Raw genomic sequence first — 17,043 nt, forward strand, 5'->3', positions numbered from 1 at the left:
TTGAGACTCTGTCTCAAAACAAAATAATATCTGTAATCCCAGCCCTTTGGGAAGCCAAGGTGGGTGGATTGCCTGAGCTTGGGAGTTCGAGACCAGCCTGGGCAATACGGCAAAACCCCATCTCTACTAAAATACAAAAATTCGTTGGCGTGGTGGTGTGCGCCTGTAGTCCCAGCTACTTGGGAGGCTGAGGTGGGAGAATCACTTAAACTTGGGAGGTGGCACCATTGCACTCCAGTAGCTGAGATGGCACCAGTGCACTCCAGCCTGCGTGACAGAGTGAGACTCCATCTCAAAAAAAAATAAAAATAAAACAATTGACTTGCTGCATCTTTACAGCAATCCATAGTCTTGATGCTAATCCTTACATGATTCTCACTTTACAGGTGAGAAAATCAGGTTAAGTGACTTGCCCAAGGTCACACAACAGGAAAATTTCAGAGTCAGGATTGGAACCTGGTAGTGGCAGTCACTGCTTCCTAAGCCCTTGGGTGCCAGCACTCTGTCCCTGTTTATGTGGCATTCTTTTTCGTTTTCTTTTTTTTGATATGGAGTTTGACTCTTGTTGCCCAGGCTGGAATGCAATGGTGTGATCTCAGCTCACTGCAACCTCTGCCTCCTGGGTTCAAGTAATTCTTCTGCCTCAGCCTTCCAAGTGGCTGGGATTACAGGCATGTGCAACCATGCCTGGCTAATTTTGTAATTTTAGTGGAGATAGGGGTTTCACCATGTTGTCCAGGCTGGTCTTGAACCCCTGACCTCAGGTGTTCTCCCCTCCTTGGCCTCCCAAAGTGCTGGGATTACAGGTGTGAGCCACCACACCCGGCCAGGATGGTGTTATTTATCCTCATATTGTAACTGAAGGTGCTGAGGCTCAGAGAGGCAGGTGATTTTCCCAATGGTGCCCAGCATGAGCTCGTGAAGTCAGCATTCAGGACTTGCTTCTGTAGCAGCTCTGACTGGGGCTTCCTGGCCTCTCTCTGCATATATCCACTAACCAGGTGCTCTCACCTTCCAAGGCTCTCATTGCTTGAGCTGTTGGGAAGCTTTCCCTTAGGCTGCTTCCTGGGTGTGACCCCCAACCCCACCACAAAGTAACTCCTTGATTGCTGGAGCCAGATTGCTTCTCCTGGGGCAAGAAGCACCATAGACACTTAGCTCCTGGGCCCCATGGCCTCCCTGTAGGATACTGGACATGTTGTTATGAGGCTTTAGGAAAGTGCTGGAATCTGTCCCCAGTCAGTGCTGTAGGTCCCAGGGAGCTCGTAGGTTCAGCCACAGTGGTTCACCACCCCATCCTTCCCTACACATAGCTTCTTGCCTCTTCTTGTTCTCAGTCTGCTTAAGACAATCAGTGTTCCTTCCATGGGTCAGAGGCCAGTCCTGGTTCATCTGCAGAGAAGGATTGAATTGACTATCACCAACCTGTCTTGGACACCCACTCCTATGGATGACAGCAGGACCTTCAGCCCTGGCTTGGCAATGATGGAAACTCCAGATGAGATCTAAGTTCCGGAAGTTGAGTTTTTGAGCCTGAGTAACTTGTGGTTTCAGAGGCCAGCTCCAGATATACTCTCTTTCTCACCCTCTTCCTGTTGCTAACACAAGGCTGAGTCTGAGCCGTCAAGAATGGAAAAGAAGAAATCAGAGGCTTTCAGCTAGGGATGCTGGCGGATGCCTGTGGTCCCCGTTACGCAGGAGGCTGAGGTGGGAGGATTGCTTGAGCCTGGGAGGTTGAGGCTGCAGTGAGCCATCATTGCACCATTGCACTCCAGCCTGGGCGACACAGTGAGACCTCAGATACTTAAAGACAAAGAAGGTGGGGACACAAAACCTCCCTGGGTTTCTCAGTGTGCTGGTGAAGAACACCAGCTTCCTGAGACTTTTCATATACCATGAGAATTATACCTGTAGTCATTTACACAGGTAATTGCTCTTATCCAAAAGAATAATATAACTTTTTGCTGGGCACGGTGGCTCACACCTGTAATCCCAGAACTTTGGGAGGCCGAGGCAGGTGGATCACCTTAGGTCAGGAGTTCAAGACCAGCCTGGGCAACATGGTGAAACCCCTATCTCTATGAAAAATACAAAAATTAGCTGGTGTGGCGTGTGCCTGTAATTCCAGCTACTCAGGAGGCTGAGGCCGGAGAATCACTTGAACCCAGGAAATGGAGGTTGCAGTGAGGCAAGATCACACCACTGCACTCCAGCCTGGGTGACAGAGTGAGACTCCATCTTGGAAAAAAGAAAAAAAAAAAAAAAAAAAAAAAAAGAAAAAAAAAAGAAAGATAAAAAATTAACAACCTAAGAAAGAGGCAAAGGGAGAGTCCAAAGGGGAGATTAAGAGACTGAAACAGAAACAGAAACAGCAATTCAGAAATTCATACTGAGAGAGACAGAGAGCTATTGAGAGAGGAAAGAGTAAAACCAGGGAAAGGTTTGAGGGAAGCTAAGAGAAAGATGGAGAGGCCAAGTGAGAGAGACGGAGTTTGCATGCTTATTCATTCACCCAGTATCTGTGGAACGCCTACTGTGTGTCACATGCTTTATTCTGAGCTGGAGACAAGCAGTAAACACAATTTCTATTCTGTAGGAAGAGATAGACAAGAAACCAGCAAACAAGTGGAATGGTAGCATGCTAGATGGTGATAAATGCTATGGGGAGAAAGAAAGCCAGGAAGTGAGGTGTTGGGGAGATAGGAGATTTAAAATCAGGGAGTTGGGAGAGGCTTTGCTGGAAAGGTGACATTGAGCAAAGTCTGAGGGAGGAAAAAAAAGGAAGCCACGCAGTACTTGGGTTGGAAAGTGTTCCAGGCAGCGGAGACGGCAAGTGCAAAGTCCCGGATGCCAAGTGATCAACGGGGAAAGGGGTGAAAAACAGGTCAGAGTGATTAAAGGTTGTACCAGATAGGGCATGTGGGCCACAGTGAGCACTTTGGTTTTTATTCTAGATGAAATGTCTTTCTTTTATTTTTTTATTTTTATTTTAATTGTTTTTGAGACACAGTCTTGCTCCATCACCCAGGCTGGAGTGCAGTGGCATGATCTCAGCTCACTGCAGCCTCCGGCTCCTGGGTTGAAGCGATTCTCCAGCCTCGGCCTTCCAGGGAGCTGGGATTACAGGCACTTGCCACCACACCCGGCCAATTTTTGTGTTTTTCTTTTTTTGTTTTTTTTAGTAGAGGTGGGGTTTCACCATGTTGGCCAGGCTGGTTTCAAACTCCTGATCAGTAATCTTCCTGCTTCCACCTCCCAAAGTGCTGGGATTACAGGGGTGAGCCACCGTGCCTGGCCCTTTAAAAAAAAAACAACTGAAAGTAAAATTGGGAGACATCACATGAGGTCAGGAGTTCGAGAGCAGCCTGGCCAAAATGGTGAAATCCCGTCTCTACTAAAAATACAAAAATTAGCCAAATGTGGTGGCTGGTTCCGTAATCCCAGCTACTTAGGAGGCTGAGACAGGAGAATCGCTTGAACCTGGGAGGCAGAAGCTGCAGTGAGTTGAGATCATACCAGTGTACTCCAGCTTGGGAGACACAGTGAGACTCAGTCTCACATACACACAAAAAAATGAAGGTAAAATGATTTTTTTTCTTTTTTAAATAATTTCAACTTCTATTTTTTATCTTATTTATTTATTTATTTATTTATTTGAGACGGAGTTTCACTCATGTTACCCAGGCTGGAGTGCAATGGCGCGATCTCGGCTCACCGCAACCTCCGCCTTCCGAGTTCAAGCGATTCTCCTGCCTCAGCCTCCTGAGTAGCTGGGATTACAGGCACGCACCACCATGCCCAGCTAATGTTTTGTATTTTTAGTAGAGACGGGGTCTCACCATGTTGACCAGGATGGTCTCGATCTCTTGACCTCGTGATCCACCCGCCTCAGCCTCCCAAAGCTAGGATTACAGGCTTGAGCCACCGCGCCCGGCCTTATCTTTATTTATTTTCTTGAGACAGGGTCTCACTCTGTCACCCAGGCTGGAGTACAGTGTACAATCTCGGCCCACTTCAGCCTTCGCCTCCCAGGTTCAGGTAATCCTCCCACGTCAGCCTCCTGAATAGCTGAGATCACAGGCATGCACCACCACACTCAGCTAATTTTTTGGTATTTTTTGTAGAGATAGGGTTTTGCCATGTTGTGCAGGCATTGTGAACTTATTTTATTTTATTTATTTATATAGTTTTAGATGGGCTGCCAAGCCTGGCTAATTTTTGTATTTTTAGTAGAGATGGGGTTTCCCCATGTTGGTCAAGCTGGTCTCAAACTCCTGACCTCGTGATCCACCCTGGCCTCCCAAAGTACTGAGATTACAGGCATGAGCCACCTCGCCAGGCCAGCTGAGTTAATTTTTGTATATGGTAAAAGGTAGGGGTCCAGTTTCATTCCCTTGCATGTCGCTAGCCAGTTATCCCAGCGCCACTTAAATAAAATTTCAGCTGAGATTTGAAAGGTACACATACAGGAACCAGGGCAGAATTGAGTTCTGGGCTGCAGGCTTTGGATTCAGTTCATTCATTTATTCAATATCTCTCTATCAGTCATTTTCCAAGCATTTAGAGAGACCTTATTCTTCGCCCCAGGGCTTGTTCTGGGTGTACTGGAGAGACCAATGTGGAAAAGACCCTCCCCTCAGCTCTGGAGGAGGAAAACATTTCAGGGTGGGGTGAGGTCTTGCCCTCCTGCAGGTGGGATAATCCTGCCAGAGTGGCCTTGGTCAGCCATAAGCTTGGGGAATGAGTGGACCACAGGCTGGAGAGGTGCTGCAGGAAAGGAGGAAGGAGCTGGAGAGTGTAAAGGTGGGAGTGGGGGGAGAAAGGGGAGACTTCCCACTCAATTTTCTGTTTTTTCCGTGGTGTGAGAGGCCCTGTCTCCCTGCTGGCTCTGAGCTCTAGCTCCAGGCTGGCGCAGAGCGGACAGTGGATGGGCCAAGACAGGTGGACCTGGCATGTGATACGTGCCCGGGGACGACTCAGCCCTTACTTTTAGAACGGTTTCCAGAAGTGGTAGGAGGGATTGGGCAGAGCAGCTAAATATAGTGCAGGGGCCAGGCTTAGTCTGGGAGGGTCTTCCGCTGAGCACTGTGTGCCCATCACGCCGAGTGTCCACTGCCAGCTGCCCCTGTGAGTCCCCGTCCTTGCTTGGAGCCTGCTGCCTGTCTCAGATCCTTGGACACAGCCCTGACCCCGGTCCAGCTAGGCCCGATCCTGACCGGTCCTCCTTAGAGTCTCTTTCGGCCTAAGATCTCCAACCAGACTCGTGAGTCCCAGGGGCTGGAGAGACGGGGGCGGGGAGGGCTGGGGATCTTGGTAAAGTGGGAGAGGGGAGTCTCAGAGTAGGGGCTCTGGGGAATTTGGAGCAGGAGCTGAGGTCAGAGGGTGGGGCCTGGGGCTAAGGCGAGGGCAAAGACAGTGGGCTAGACCCTGGGCTTGTGTTCAGGAACTGGGGTTGACCGATAGGACATATTTTTGGATCTGGAGCTGAGAATTGCCATGGAGGCTGCTTTTGGGCCTGAGACCGAGTTCGTCTTTCCCCTGGGCCGTCAGAGCCCCATCCAGTGTAGGATGTGAGGTCTTTACAGGCTGGTGCTTCTCCCTGCGGCGAGCAGCGGGGCCCGGCCTTAGGCTGGGGCTGGGCCAGGAGCGCGGCGCCGCGGGGTTCCCCTAACCGACTTTTCCTCCACCCAGGTCCGCCATGTCGGCTGCGCCCGGCCTCCTGCATCAGGAGTTGTCCTGCCCGCTGTGCCTGCAGCTGTTCGACGCTCCTGTGACAGCCGAGTGCGGCCACAGTTTTTGTCGCGCCTGCCTGGGCCGCGTGGCCGGGGAGCCGGCGGCGGATGGCACCGTTCTCTGCCCCTGCTGCCAGGCTCCCACGCGGCCGCAGGCACTCAATACCAACCTGCAGCTGGCGCGCCTGGTGGAGGGGCTGGCGCAGGTGCCCCAGGGCCACTGCGAGGAGCACCTGGACCCGCTGAGCATCTACTGCGAGCAGGACCGAGCGCTGGTGTGCGGAGTGTGCGCCTCACTCGGCTCGCACCGCGGCCACCGCCTCCTGCCCGCCGCCGAGGCCCACGCTCGCCTCAAGGTGCGGGATCCACGCGCGTCGGGGTCAGAGGGGTTGTTCGGTGGCGCCGGGCCTGGCCGACGGGAGGTCGCTGCACTGACTTGGATTCTGAGACTTTAGAGAGGCTCCCGAGAACCTGCAGTTGCGGGGAGCGGAGGCGGGGCGAAGCAGCCAGGAAAGAGGGTCTGAGGAGCTGAATGCGGGGCTGGTAGAGGAAAGCCGCGCGGGGACCGAGCCTGGCCAGAAGGGTGCTGAGCAAACCTAGGTTTCCGGGCCTGAACCCCTCGAGGGGCCTGAAGATGGGCGGGCGGATCCCCGGGGCGGGTCTGATGGGCCAGGCGAGCAGGGCGGAACCGGGACTGGCCAGCCCCGCGGACCACGCGCATATTCATGCACCCGGTGGGCGGGTCGGACTGGCTCCCCGCGCGGCGCTGGCCCTCTTTGGACGGGAGGAGCGGCGTTCCGGAGGGAACCAGGCGGCCGGGGCGGGGCTGTCCTTAGCTGAGGCCCACGCGCGCCCCTGAAGCTGCGGAACTTGGGCGGGCCTGATGGGTCCAGGCTGGCCTTACCGGAAGGGAGGCGGGAAGGACAAGGTACGCCGGGGTTTGCACATGTGAGCGCGGGCCCAGCATGGCACCGAGAGCCCCACCCAGGATGCCTTTCTGGGTGTAGCTGGAAGTCCCGAAAGCCTTGGGATCCCACGCAGTTGTGTGCGCCAGGACATACCCAGCAGAGACACCGAGACACAGGCAAATAGAGACGCGTGCACACCGGCTAGGGCGTGTTACACGTGTGGCAAAGCACACGCGTGTATCTACGAGCGGACACGTGTGCGCGCAGCCCCAGGAAAGCCTGCCATAAATGTTTATTGGTCAGTGGAAGAATAAACGCCAGGTACAGGGCTGGAGGAGGCGGGATCCGGAGGCACGGAGGCGTCCTCGGTCTCCGGTCTCCAAGGTGGAGACACTGCCATTGTCTTCCGAGACTGGGGCGCGCGCGGGGCTGGCTTTACCAGCGTTGCACTGCTCCTTCCCTTGGCCCGTATCCTAGAGGGGGTAAACCACCGTCCTTTCGTTGGTATTCGAGGCCCCCATACTTCCCAGGGGCCCAGACTCTCAGTCCCGCCAGCTCCTGCCTGGCCCAGTTCAGCTCAGTCCTGGCTGGTGGTCTCCTAGCTCAGGGCAGGAGCCTCCTTCCAGGAGCCCTCCCATCCCAGCTCCCCTGTGCTTATGCCCTGGAGCTCCCAAACTCGTCCGTCTTTATCTGCGAAGAGAGCACAGAACCCGTGAAACAGAACAGGGCCCAGGCAGCCCAACAGCCTGGAAAAGGGCAGTGGGACAAGATGCAGCGCCCCCCCCCGGGGCCCTCGGCAGCCCAGCCCTTCGCCACCAGGAGGTGCTGGCCGGAGGTCTGAGGGAGGACCCCAGAAGGGAGCCTGAAGGAGGCGGAAGACAGGAAGGCTCTGGGCGGGACCCAACGCCTGGGTCCTTGGTGAGGAAGTGGAGTTGGGTCCCGAGACCACGTGCCAGCTCGGAGTGGCCCCCACGCGGCTCGCAGCCGCTCCTCCTCCTCCTGCATGCCCATGTCGAGCAGCACGGTCACGACGAACTCGGTTGCATAGTCCTCGCGGTAGAAGGCGACCAGCTTGTCAGTGAGGTCCACGATGTCCAGCTGCCCAAGCGCGCCCCTCGGGATGCGGTGAAAGCCCTCGCGCAGCGGCACCGTCCCCAGCTTCATCTTGAACTTCTTGAGCTCCTCCGGGGTCAGGTTCTCCAGCACCTCCAGGATGGCGTCGCGCTTCCTTCCCATGGCTCAGCCTTGCGCCTCTGAGCGTCCGAGGGCCCTGAACCACTAGGCCCCACCTCTCCCGCAGCAGGAGGAGCCGCCGCCCCTGGGGATGTCCTGGGGAGGAGACTGATCTGGCAGCTCACGTGCAACCCTGTGGCTCCTGCTGGGAGGGGACTCTGCAAACACCGCCTTAGAGGGTCCCCCAGTTTCCCCTGGGAAAGTGGGGGGAGCCAAATTGTTGAGGTGGGGATTGCTGTTCCCAATCTGCAAAGGAGGAAACAGGTTAAAAGTCGTGGAGGCAGGAGTGGAACTGATTCCAGGGCCAAGCACCTCCCAGCAAAGAAGTGGCTTTGTAGCCTGGCATGGTCGCTCATCCCTGTGGTGCCAGTTATAGGCTGAGGCAGAAGAACTGCTTGAGCCTGGGAGATCGAGGATGCAGTGAGCTGTGATTGTGCCACTGCACTAAAGCCTAGGGGAAAAAAAAAAAGAAGTGGCTTTGGCAGGAGTAGAGGGAGCGTTCCTATATTTGCATATGTGCATTTCAGGTCTTGAGTAAGATCTAGACCACAGAGTGGTTGGTTGGTCTATAAGGGAATATTTAAATTAAATTGCCTGCCCCCCACCCCCCAAGCCCATATGTGTACAGGCAGGCTGACTTGGGGGGTCAGACTGACTAAGGCTGGTGTTCTGCTTTTTTTTTTTTTTTGAGATGGAGTCTTGGTCCCGTCGTACAGGCTGGAGTGCAGTGGTGTGATCTTTGCTTGCTGCAACCTCCATCAGCCATGTTCAAGCGATTCTCCCTTCTCAGCCTCCCTAGTAGCTGGGATTACAGGCGTGCACCACCATGCCCAGCTAATTTTTGTATTTTTAGTAGAGACGATGTTTCGTCATGTTGGCCAGGCTGGTCTCGAACTCCTGACCTTGTGATCCACCTGCCTCGGTCTCCCAAAGTGCTAGGATTACCAGCGTGAGCCACCGCACCTAGCTGGTGTTCTTGCTTTTACGTAAGAGAGGAAACCCAGGAGTAGGGGAAGGCTGCCTTTCTTCTTTCACACATCCCTCATGTACTTGTAACAGACCTCCCTGAGGTCTGTTGTGTGCCAAGCTCTGTGCCTGCCTGTCTGGTAGGGGAGATCAAACTTCACTGGTGTCTGACATCCTCACAAAGACCTGTGCTGTGGGGCTGACTGCTGAGCAGAGGGGGTCAGGGAAGGCACGACCAGGGAGGGGTCAACAAAATAGACAAGGGGCTGGGGGTGTGGTGGCTCATGCCTGTAATTCCAGCACTTTGGGAGGCTGAGGTGGGTGGATCACCTGAGGTCAGAAGTTCGAGAACAGCCTGGCCAACATGGTGAAACCCCGTCTCTACTAAAAATACCAAAATTAGTCGGGTGTGATGGTGCAGACCTTTAGTCCCAGCTCTTGGGAGGTGGAGGCAGAAGAATTTCTTGAACTTGGGAGGTGGAGGTTGCAATGAGCTGAGATTGCACCACTGCACTGCAGCCTAGGTGACAGAGCGAGACTCCATCTCAAAAAAAAAAAAAAAAAGAAATTCGTTGGGCATGGTGATGCGTGCCTATAGTTCCAGCTATTTGGGAGACTGAGGTGAGAGGGTCAATTAAGCCTGGGAGGGTGAGGTTGCAGTTAGCTGTGACCATGACATGCATTCTGCCAGGGTGAGAGAGAGACCCTGTCTCAAAACACCAAAAAAACCCCCAAAAACCAAACACGGAAATAGACAAGGGCAGGGGAAGCATCTGAACCTTGGGCGTAGCACTAGCTGAGGCCAGGAGAAATGCAAGTGGGTTTGGGGATGGGAAGCTGGCTGGAGGAGGAGCTGGCATCGAGGTTGAGCCACAGAGGGCAGGTTTAGATGGGAGGTGTGGGTTTGGGGCGGGTGGCATCCCCATCACTTCTCCATGCCTCACCCCCAGACACAGCTGCCACAGCAGAAACTGCAGCTGCAGGAGGCGTGCATGCGCAAGGAGAAGAGCGTGGCTGTGCTGGAGCATCAGCTGGTGGAGGTGGAGGTGAGGGCTTCGCAGGGCCGAGCCTGTGTGTGTGTGGTGGGGGGGCGCCAGGCTAGGGGTCTCCAGCCAAGAGCCTTTATCCTGTGGATCACCGCCCCATCCCTGCAGGAGATGGTGCGTCAGTTCCGGGCAGCCGTGGGGGACCAGCTGGGCAAGATGCGGTTGTTCCTGGCTGCACTGGAGGGCTCTTTGGACCGGGAGGCAGAGCGTGTGCGGGGCGAGGCAGGGGTCGCCTTGCGGCGGGAGCTGGGGAGCCTGAACTCTTACCTGGAGCAGCTGCGGCAGATGGAGAAGGTGCTGGAAGAGGTGACGGACAAGCCACAGACTGAGTTCCTCATGGTGAGCACTGGGTGACCTCCCCTCCCCTCCCTGCCTCGGCCCCCTGCTCAGGCCCCAGAGACCTTATCCCATTATCAGATAGGCCCTGAGTGGGGCGGGCATAAGCCAGCATCACGTATCTGGGAGGGGCAGGCCTCAGGACTGCTGTATGGTTGTTTAGGTTGAGCACTGCACAAGGGCATTGTATTAAGTGAACACCATTTAAATCATAGACATTGTAGGTTTATATATTTATTAGGACACCTTCTTTTTTTAAGGCAGGGTCTCACTCTGTCACCCAGACTGGAGTGCAGTGGCATGATCATAGCTCACTGCAGCCTTGACTTTGTAGGCTCAAGCAATCCCACCATCTCAGCCTCCCATAGCTGGCACTACAGGTGCATACCACCATGCCCAGCTAATTTTTTTATTTTTAGTAGAGATTGGGTCTCACTCTGTTGGCTGGCCTCAATCTGCCTGCCTCATCCTCCCAAAGTGCTGGAATTGCAGGTGTGATCCAGTGCACCCAGCCTATTAGGAAATCTTCTAACAGGTGGAATCAGAGATTCTTGGAGGAGAGGATACCTTTTTCTAATCCACATGAAAGTGAAGGGGTAGGGGTGGTCTTGAGTTCTGGGTTTCTTTCTTTCTTTTTTTTTTTTCTGAGACAGGGTCTCGCTCTGTTATCCAGGCTGGAGTGCAGTGGCATGATCTCAGCTCACTGCAACCTCTACCTCCTGGGTTCAAGTGATTCTCCTGCCTCGACCTTCTGAGTAGCTAAGATTACAGGTGTACGCCACCACACCCGGCTGATTTTTTTTGTAATTTTAGTAGAGATGGGATTTCACTCTGTTGGCCAGGCTGATCTCGAACTCCTGGCCTCAGATGACCCACCCGCCTTGGCCTCCCAAAGTGTTGAGACTATAGGCATGAGCCACCTTGTCCAGCCTCTTTTGGCTTTTCTGATTCTTTCTGACATCGCACTCAGCGTTCCTAGCTGTCTACCCCATCCTCAAAGTCTCCAATGTCCCCACCATCGGCTTCACCACCATTCTCTTTTTCTCTCTCTCCAGAAATACTGCCTGGTGACCAGCAGGTGAGAGCAACGTGGCCCTGCCCCTTTGCCCGACTTGTCCCAGTCTTCTAGGGACACCAGCTGTTTCACTCTCCACTCACCAGTGTGCCTGCACACCTGCAATACAGTCCGCTGCCCTTCCCTGCCTGAACACAGGGTTGTAGACAGAAATAATCTAGACTGATGCTTTTCCTGAGGGACCTGCTAGACTGGTGCCTAGAGACACGTGGGTGGGGACACAGGCATCATTGTGTGCTCAGTGTGTCCGTGGAGGAAAAGGGGTGGCCAGAGAAGGAGTGGACGTTTGAATTGGGTCCTGGAGGGATGAACAGGAGTTGGCTAGGCAAAGCGCTGGGGGAAGAAGGGCATTTCGGGGAGAAGGGCACTTTGGGGAGCCGGGAGAAAGGCGTTTCGAGGAGAAGGGCACGGCGGGAAGAAGGGAGTTGGGGGGAGAAGGGCACTGCTCGCAGAGGGAACGGCTGCTGCTGGTGAGTGGGAGGAAGAGGAAGCTGGGGTGGTAGATGCATTTGTGCTGACAAAGCTGGGGGGCTTGGACTTTATCCCAACAGAAGGATTAAAAAAAATGTGGTTGGGCCGGGTACGGTGGCTCACACCTGTCATCCAAGCACCTGGGAGGCTGAGGCAGGCGGATCACTTGAGTTCAGGAGATCAATACCTAGCTAATTTTTAACACAAAAATTAGCCTGGTGTGGTGGCGGACTCCTCTATTCCCAGCTATTCAGTGGCTGAGGCAGGAGAATTGCTTGAACTCGGGAGGTGGAGACTGCAGTGAGCCAAGATTGTGCCATTGCACTCCAGCCTGTGTGACAGAGCCAGATTCAATCTCAAAAAACAAACAAACAAACAAACAGTGGTAAACAAACAAGGGAAACAAACAGTGGTAAAATATATGTAACTTAAAATTGACAATTTTAAGTTTTTTTTTAGATGGGGTTTCTTTTTGCCTGGGCTGGAGTGTAATGGGACAATCTTGGCTCACTGCAACCTCCACCTCCTGAGTTCAAGTGATTCTCCCACCTCAGCCTCCTGAGTAGCTGGCATTACAGGTGCCCACCATCATGCCCATATAATTTTTGTATTTTTAGTAGAGATGGGGTTTTGCCATGTTAGCCAGGCTGGTCTTGAACTTTCGACCTCAGATGACCTGCCTGCCTTGGCCTCCCAAAGTGCTGGGATTAAAGGCCACTGCGCCCGGCTTTTTTTTTTTTTTTTTTTTGACAGGATTTTGCTGTGTTGCCCAGACTGGACTCAAATTTCTGAGCTCCAGTGAGTCTCCTGAGTCAGCCTCCCTGAGCACCTGGGAATATACCCCACCTAGCTCATTTTAAGCATTTTTAAGTGTGCATTTAAAATTCAGTGGCGCTAAGTACATTCACATTGTACAACCATCACCAGTGTCCATCTTCAGAACTTTCTCATCTTCCCAAACCGAAACTCCAAAGGAAGAGTTTTGAGCAGGGTTGTGATGTGGGGAGATCCTAGAATCCCCCCAGCCCTTGTCCTCCCCCTCACAGATCCCTCCTCTTTACCTCCCCACCCTCAGGCTGCAGAAGATCCTGGCGGAGTCCCCCCCACCCGCCCGTCTCGACATCCAGCTGCCGATCATCTCAGATGACTTCAAATTCCAGGTGTGGAGGAAGATGTTCCGGGCTCTGATGCCAGGTACCGGGAGGGACTGGTTCAGGTTTGTGTGTGACCGGGTGGTTGATGGGATGCCCTAGCCACCCTGGAGAGGCCTCCCAGTCGCAACTGTGGAGGCCACTGAAGGAGGTACCCATTGCCCCTTTGCCTCTGGGGTTCCCCCCTGTGAAGTCCCCTAACCTTCGTGGAGAGGAGGACGTTTGAGGGCATTTGCAGTGGGTTGTTGCTATCAGTGGTCGGGGACGATGGGGCCTGGGTCTGAGCTTCTGACTTCCTGTATGATCCGTGGTCAGTCCCTGCCCCTCTCTGGACAGTGGAGACAGTAAATCCTGCCAATTGGGGACTGAGGATCTGCAGAGCTCCTGGAACCCTGGGGGCTGGCATGGGTCAGAGAGAAACTCTGGTGGCCTGTGGCTGGGGAGGCCCAAGGGCTCAGTTCCTCCTCCGAGAGCTTGATGATGCAGGTTACAGAGCTCTGGGACATACCCATTGCCGGGGCAGCCCTTCCTGCCTCAGGGGAGGTGGGAATGGAGACAGCCCCATTTCATTCAAGAGAAAACTAAGGCCCAGAGACTCCTTGACCTTGGGCCGTATTTGGGCCTCAGATGGTGAGTTCCATGCCTTGTATCAATTTAGTCCTGTCCGCCAGGCTCGGTGGCTCATACCTGTAATCCCGGAACTTTGGGAGGCTGAGATGGGTGGATCACTTGAGCCCAGGAGTTTGAGACCAGCCTGGGCAACATAGTGAGACCCTGTCTCTACAAAAACTTAAAAATATTAGCCAGGTGTGGTGGCAGGTACCTGTACTCCCAGCTACTTGGGAGATGGGAGATGGGAGGATTGCTTGAGCTTGGGAGTTGGAGGTTGCAGTGAGCTGAGGTTGCACCACTGCACTCCAGCCTGGGCGACAGAGTGAGATCCTGCCAAAAAAAAAAAAAAAGAAAAGAAAATATGCGGCCATGCTTGCAACCCTACAGGGAGGCACTCATGGCCTCATCTCACAGCTGAGCAAATTGAGGCTGTCAGGTGTGGGCTGGTGCCCAAGCCGGTGAACAGAGACGTAGGGAGGATTAGGGAGACAAAGCTGGCCTGTAATTGGCGGGGAGAAGGCCCCAGCGAGGCCTTCTCCCCACCACAGACCACAGTCACCGAGACCACAGTCACCACACCCAGCGTTCTGACTGTGGTCTCTCCGGCAGCGCTGGAGGAGCTGACGTTTGACCCGAGCTCTGCGCACCCCAGCCTGGTGGTGTCTTCTTCGGGCCGCCGCGTGGAGTGCTCGGAGCAGAAGGCGCCGCCGGCCGGGGAGGACCCACGCCAGTTTGACAAGGCAGTGGCGGTGGTGGCCCACCAGCGGCTCTCGGAGGGCGAGCACTACTGGGAGGTGGAGGTGGGCGACAAGCCGCGCTGGGCGCTGGGCGTGATCTCGGCCGAGGCCCCCCGCCGCGGGCGCCTGCACCCGGTGCCCTCGCAGGGCCTGTGGCTGCTGGGGCTGCGCGAGAGCAAGATCCTGGAGGCTCACGTGGAGGCCAAGGAGCCGCGCGCGCTGCGCAGCCCCGAGAGGCGGCCCACGCGCATCGGCCTCTACCTGAGCTTCAGCGACGGTGTCCTCTCCTTCTACGACGCCAGCGACGCGGACGCCCTCGTGCTGCTTTTTGCCTTCCACGAGCGCCTCCCCGGGCCCGTGTACCCCTTCTTCGATGTGTGCTGGCACGACAAGGGCAAGAACGCCCAGCCGCTGCTGCTCGTGGGGCCCGAAGGCACAGAGGCCTGAGCCGCCGGGTGGGCGGGTAGGGGAGGGGCGCAGGGGCTTGGGTAGGAGCTTGGGTCTCCTTGGTCGGGTCCGAAGGGAGAAGGGTGGGGGGGCAGGTTGCCGGGGCCCAGGGGGCTGGGAACTGGGGGGGCATCTCCCAGAATTCTGACGAGTATGCGGGTTGGCCGGGCGCTGTGGCTCACGCCTGTAATCCCAGCACTTTGGGAGATGAGATGGGCAGATCACCTGAGGTCAGGAGTTCAAGACCAGCCTGGCCAACATGGTGGAACCCTGTCTCTACAAAAATTAGCTGGGCACACTGGCGCACGCCTTTAATCCCAGCTACTCGGGAGGCTGAGGCAGGAGAATTACTTGAACCCAGGAGACGGAGATTGTAGTGAGCGGACATTGCGCCACTGCACTCTAGCCTGGATGACAAGAATTAGACTCTGTCTCAAAAAAAAAAAAAAAAAAAAAAAAAAAGCAGGGGGGTTGGCCGCCTGGGTCTTGTGGTGAGGGGGTGGTGTAAGGCTGGGGACAAGAAAGACCCAGTGGGGTAGGGAGATCTGGAGTCAGGTCAGTGGGGAAATCAGAATTTAGGAGCCAGGGGCCCTGAGAATTCCAGGAGGAAACTAGGGTTAAGGGAGGGAGGGACTGGGCCAGGTGTGGGGACTGACAGAAGGAGCTTGAGAACCTGTAGAGTAAGTGGCTCCTTCAGTCTCACACCCGCTTTTTCCTTAGGCCTTGGGGCCCCGGCTCCAGACTCACCTTACCCGAAGGCCTTCCCCTAGTTCTCCACCTTAGGCAGGCATCAGAATCACTTTTTTTTTTTCTGAGACAGAGTCTTGCTCTGTCACCAGGCTGAAGTACAGTGGTGTGACCTCGGCTCACTGCAACCTCTACCTCACAGGTTCAAGTGATTCTCCTGCTTCAGCCTCCTGAGAGGCTGGGACTGCAGGTGTGAGCCGCCATGCCCAGCTAATTTTTGTATTTTTAGTAGAGATGAGGTTTCACCATGTTGGCCAAGATGGTCTCGATCTCTTGACCTTGTGATCCACCCTCCTTGGCCTCCCAAAGTGCTGGGATTACAGGTGTGAGCCACCATGCCCTGCCAAAAATGTTCATTTCTAGCATGTTCCCAGGTGATGCTCCTGGCCACCGAGACTCCTGCTGGGGGAAGCTCTGACCTGGTGCACACCCCATTGTGTTATTCACTCTCCACGTAGATTAAAGAGAGGTATAGATCCAAAACATGTTCCTCCAGTCAAAGACATGTGAGGTTTGTGCCAGGAGTGGAAGGAAAGAAACATAAACCAAAACAAAGACATCTAACGGCTGGGCACTCACGCCTGTAATCCCAACACTTTGGGAGGTTGAGGCGGGAGGATCATTTGAGGTCAGGAGTTTGAGACCAGGCTGGGCAACATAGCGAGACTCTGTTGCAACTAAAACCAGAAAAACATCAAAAAGAAGCCACTGGAAAACTGCCAGAGACGATTCTAGGTGAATCAACAACCCAAGACTTAACTTGCTTTGCCTCTGGGATAAGTTCATCAAGCGTCTGGAGCATTGAGGAGTCCGCCAGGTTGCCAACCAAGAGAAAGAGCATGATGCCTGGCTTACGCCGGGCCCTGCTGCTCGTGGGGAAGAGAAGATGCCCCATTAGATCTCCCAGAACCAGCCGCTCCCCACTTACTTGCTGGTTCACCACTTCTTTGGTTTTAGTGTACAGGGCATTTCTTGGGCTCTGGAGTAACCACTGAGGACTGAGAGTACCTCTTCCCTGCAGGGAGAGGCCTTTGGGGATCCAGGCAGGTGGGTCTGGAGGCTCCTCCCCTGTCTCCTGAGGGAAGACTTGGGGGCCAGTCATTCTCATGGGGATGGGCAGAAGGGCTTGCAGCTGTGGCAGCTGCTACTATTGTGGGGGTTTTTTTGGGAGATGGTGGGTATGGGACTAAGGGTGAAAGGGAGTTGTGATTTGGGTAAGAAAGGCCTAAGGATCTGGCAAGGGAAGGCGGCACACCTGGATGTGTCTCCCAGAGGGCGGCCCGTGGAGTCCTGATTTCTGAGGTAGAAGAGAGGAAATAAAGCCATATAGTAAAGGGATTATTTGGTTGTAAAATCCAACGCCATGATAAAACTATTATATTCTGACTCCTTCCTCATTAAATCTTTGTGAAAGACAAATGATCTGTTGCAAGGCCTCCTAATTGCCCTCTAGCCTTTAATCTTGACCCAGGTAATGTTTCCAAAAACGCAAATGTGGTTACGGGACTCAGTTGCTCAAAACTTTCAACTCCCTCTTGCTGGCAGGATAAAGCCCCCAGTCTTTGGCTCAGCATTTGAGCTG

At 54.4% G+C, this 17,043-nt stretch overlaps 2 protein-coding genes across 2 annotated transcripts; one reads left to right on the forward strand and one right to left on the reverse strand.

Moving 5' to 3' along the window:
• The first annotated feature begins 4,992 nt into the window (after positions 1-4,992).
• TRIM72 (tripartite motif containing 72) lies at positions 4,993-15,148 on the forward strand. The gene is made up of 7 exons (XM_032243298.1): positions 4,993-5,263; positions 5,692-6,088; positions 9,790-9,885; positions 9,994-10,224; positions 11,277-11,299; positions 12,843-12,961; positions 14,140-15,148. Exons 2-7 carry the CDS (start codon positions 5,699-5,701, stop codon positions 14,712-14,714), a joined length of 1,434 nt encoding a protein of 477 aa, XP_032099189.1. The 5' UTR covers positions 4,993-5,263; positions 5,692-5,698; the 3' UTR covers positions 14,715-15,148.
• Positions 6,914-8,113, reverse strand: PYDC1 (pyrin domain containing 1). The gene is made up of 3 exons (XM_032243299.1): positions 7,594-8,113; positions 7,289-7,330; positions 6,914-7,113 (listed from the first exon to the last, which is right to left on the reverse strand). Exons 1-3 carry the CDS (start codon positions 7,874-7,876, stop codon positions 7,076-7,078), a joined length of 363 nt encoding a protein of 120 aa, XP_032099190.1. The 5' UTR covers positions 7,877-8,113; the 3' UTR covers positions 6,914-7,075.
• Positions 15,149-17,043: the final 1,895 nt, after the last annotated feature.

The sequence above is a fragment of the Sapajus apella genome, unplaced genomic scaffold, assembly GCF_009761245.1.
Source record: "Sapajus apella isolate SASKATOON/1434 unplaced genomic scaffold, GSC_monkey_1.0 scaffold51, whole genome shotgun sequence".
NCBI classification, from domain to species: Eukaryota; Metazoa; Chordata; class Mammalia; order Primates; family Cebidae; genus Sapajus; species Sapajus apella.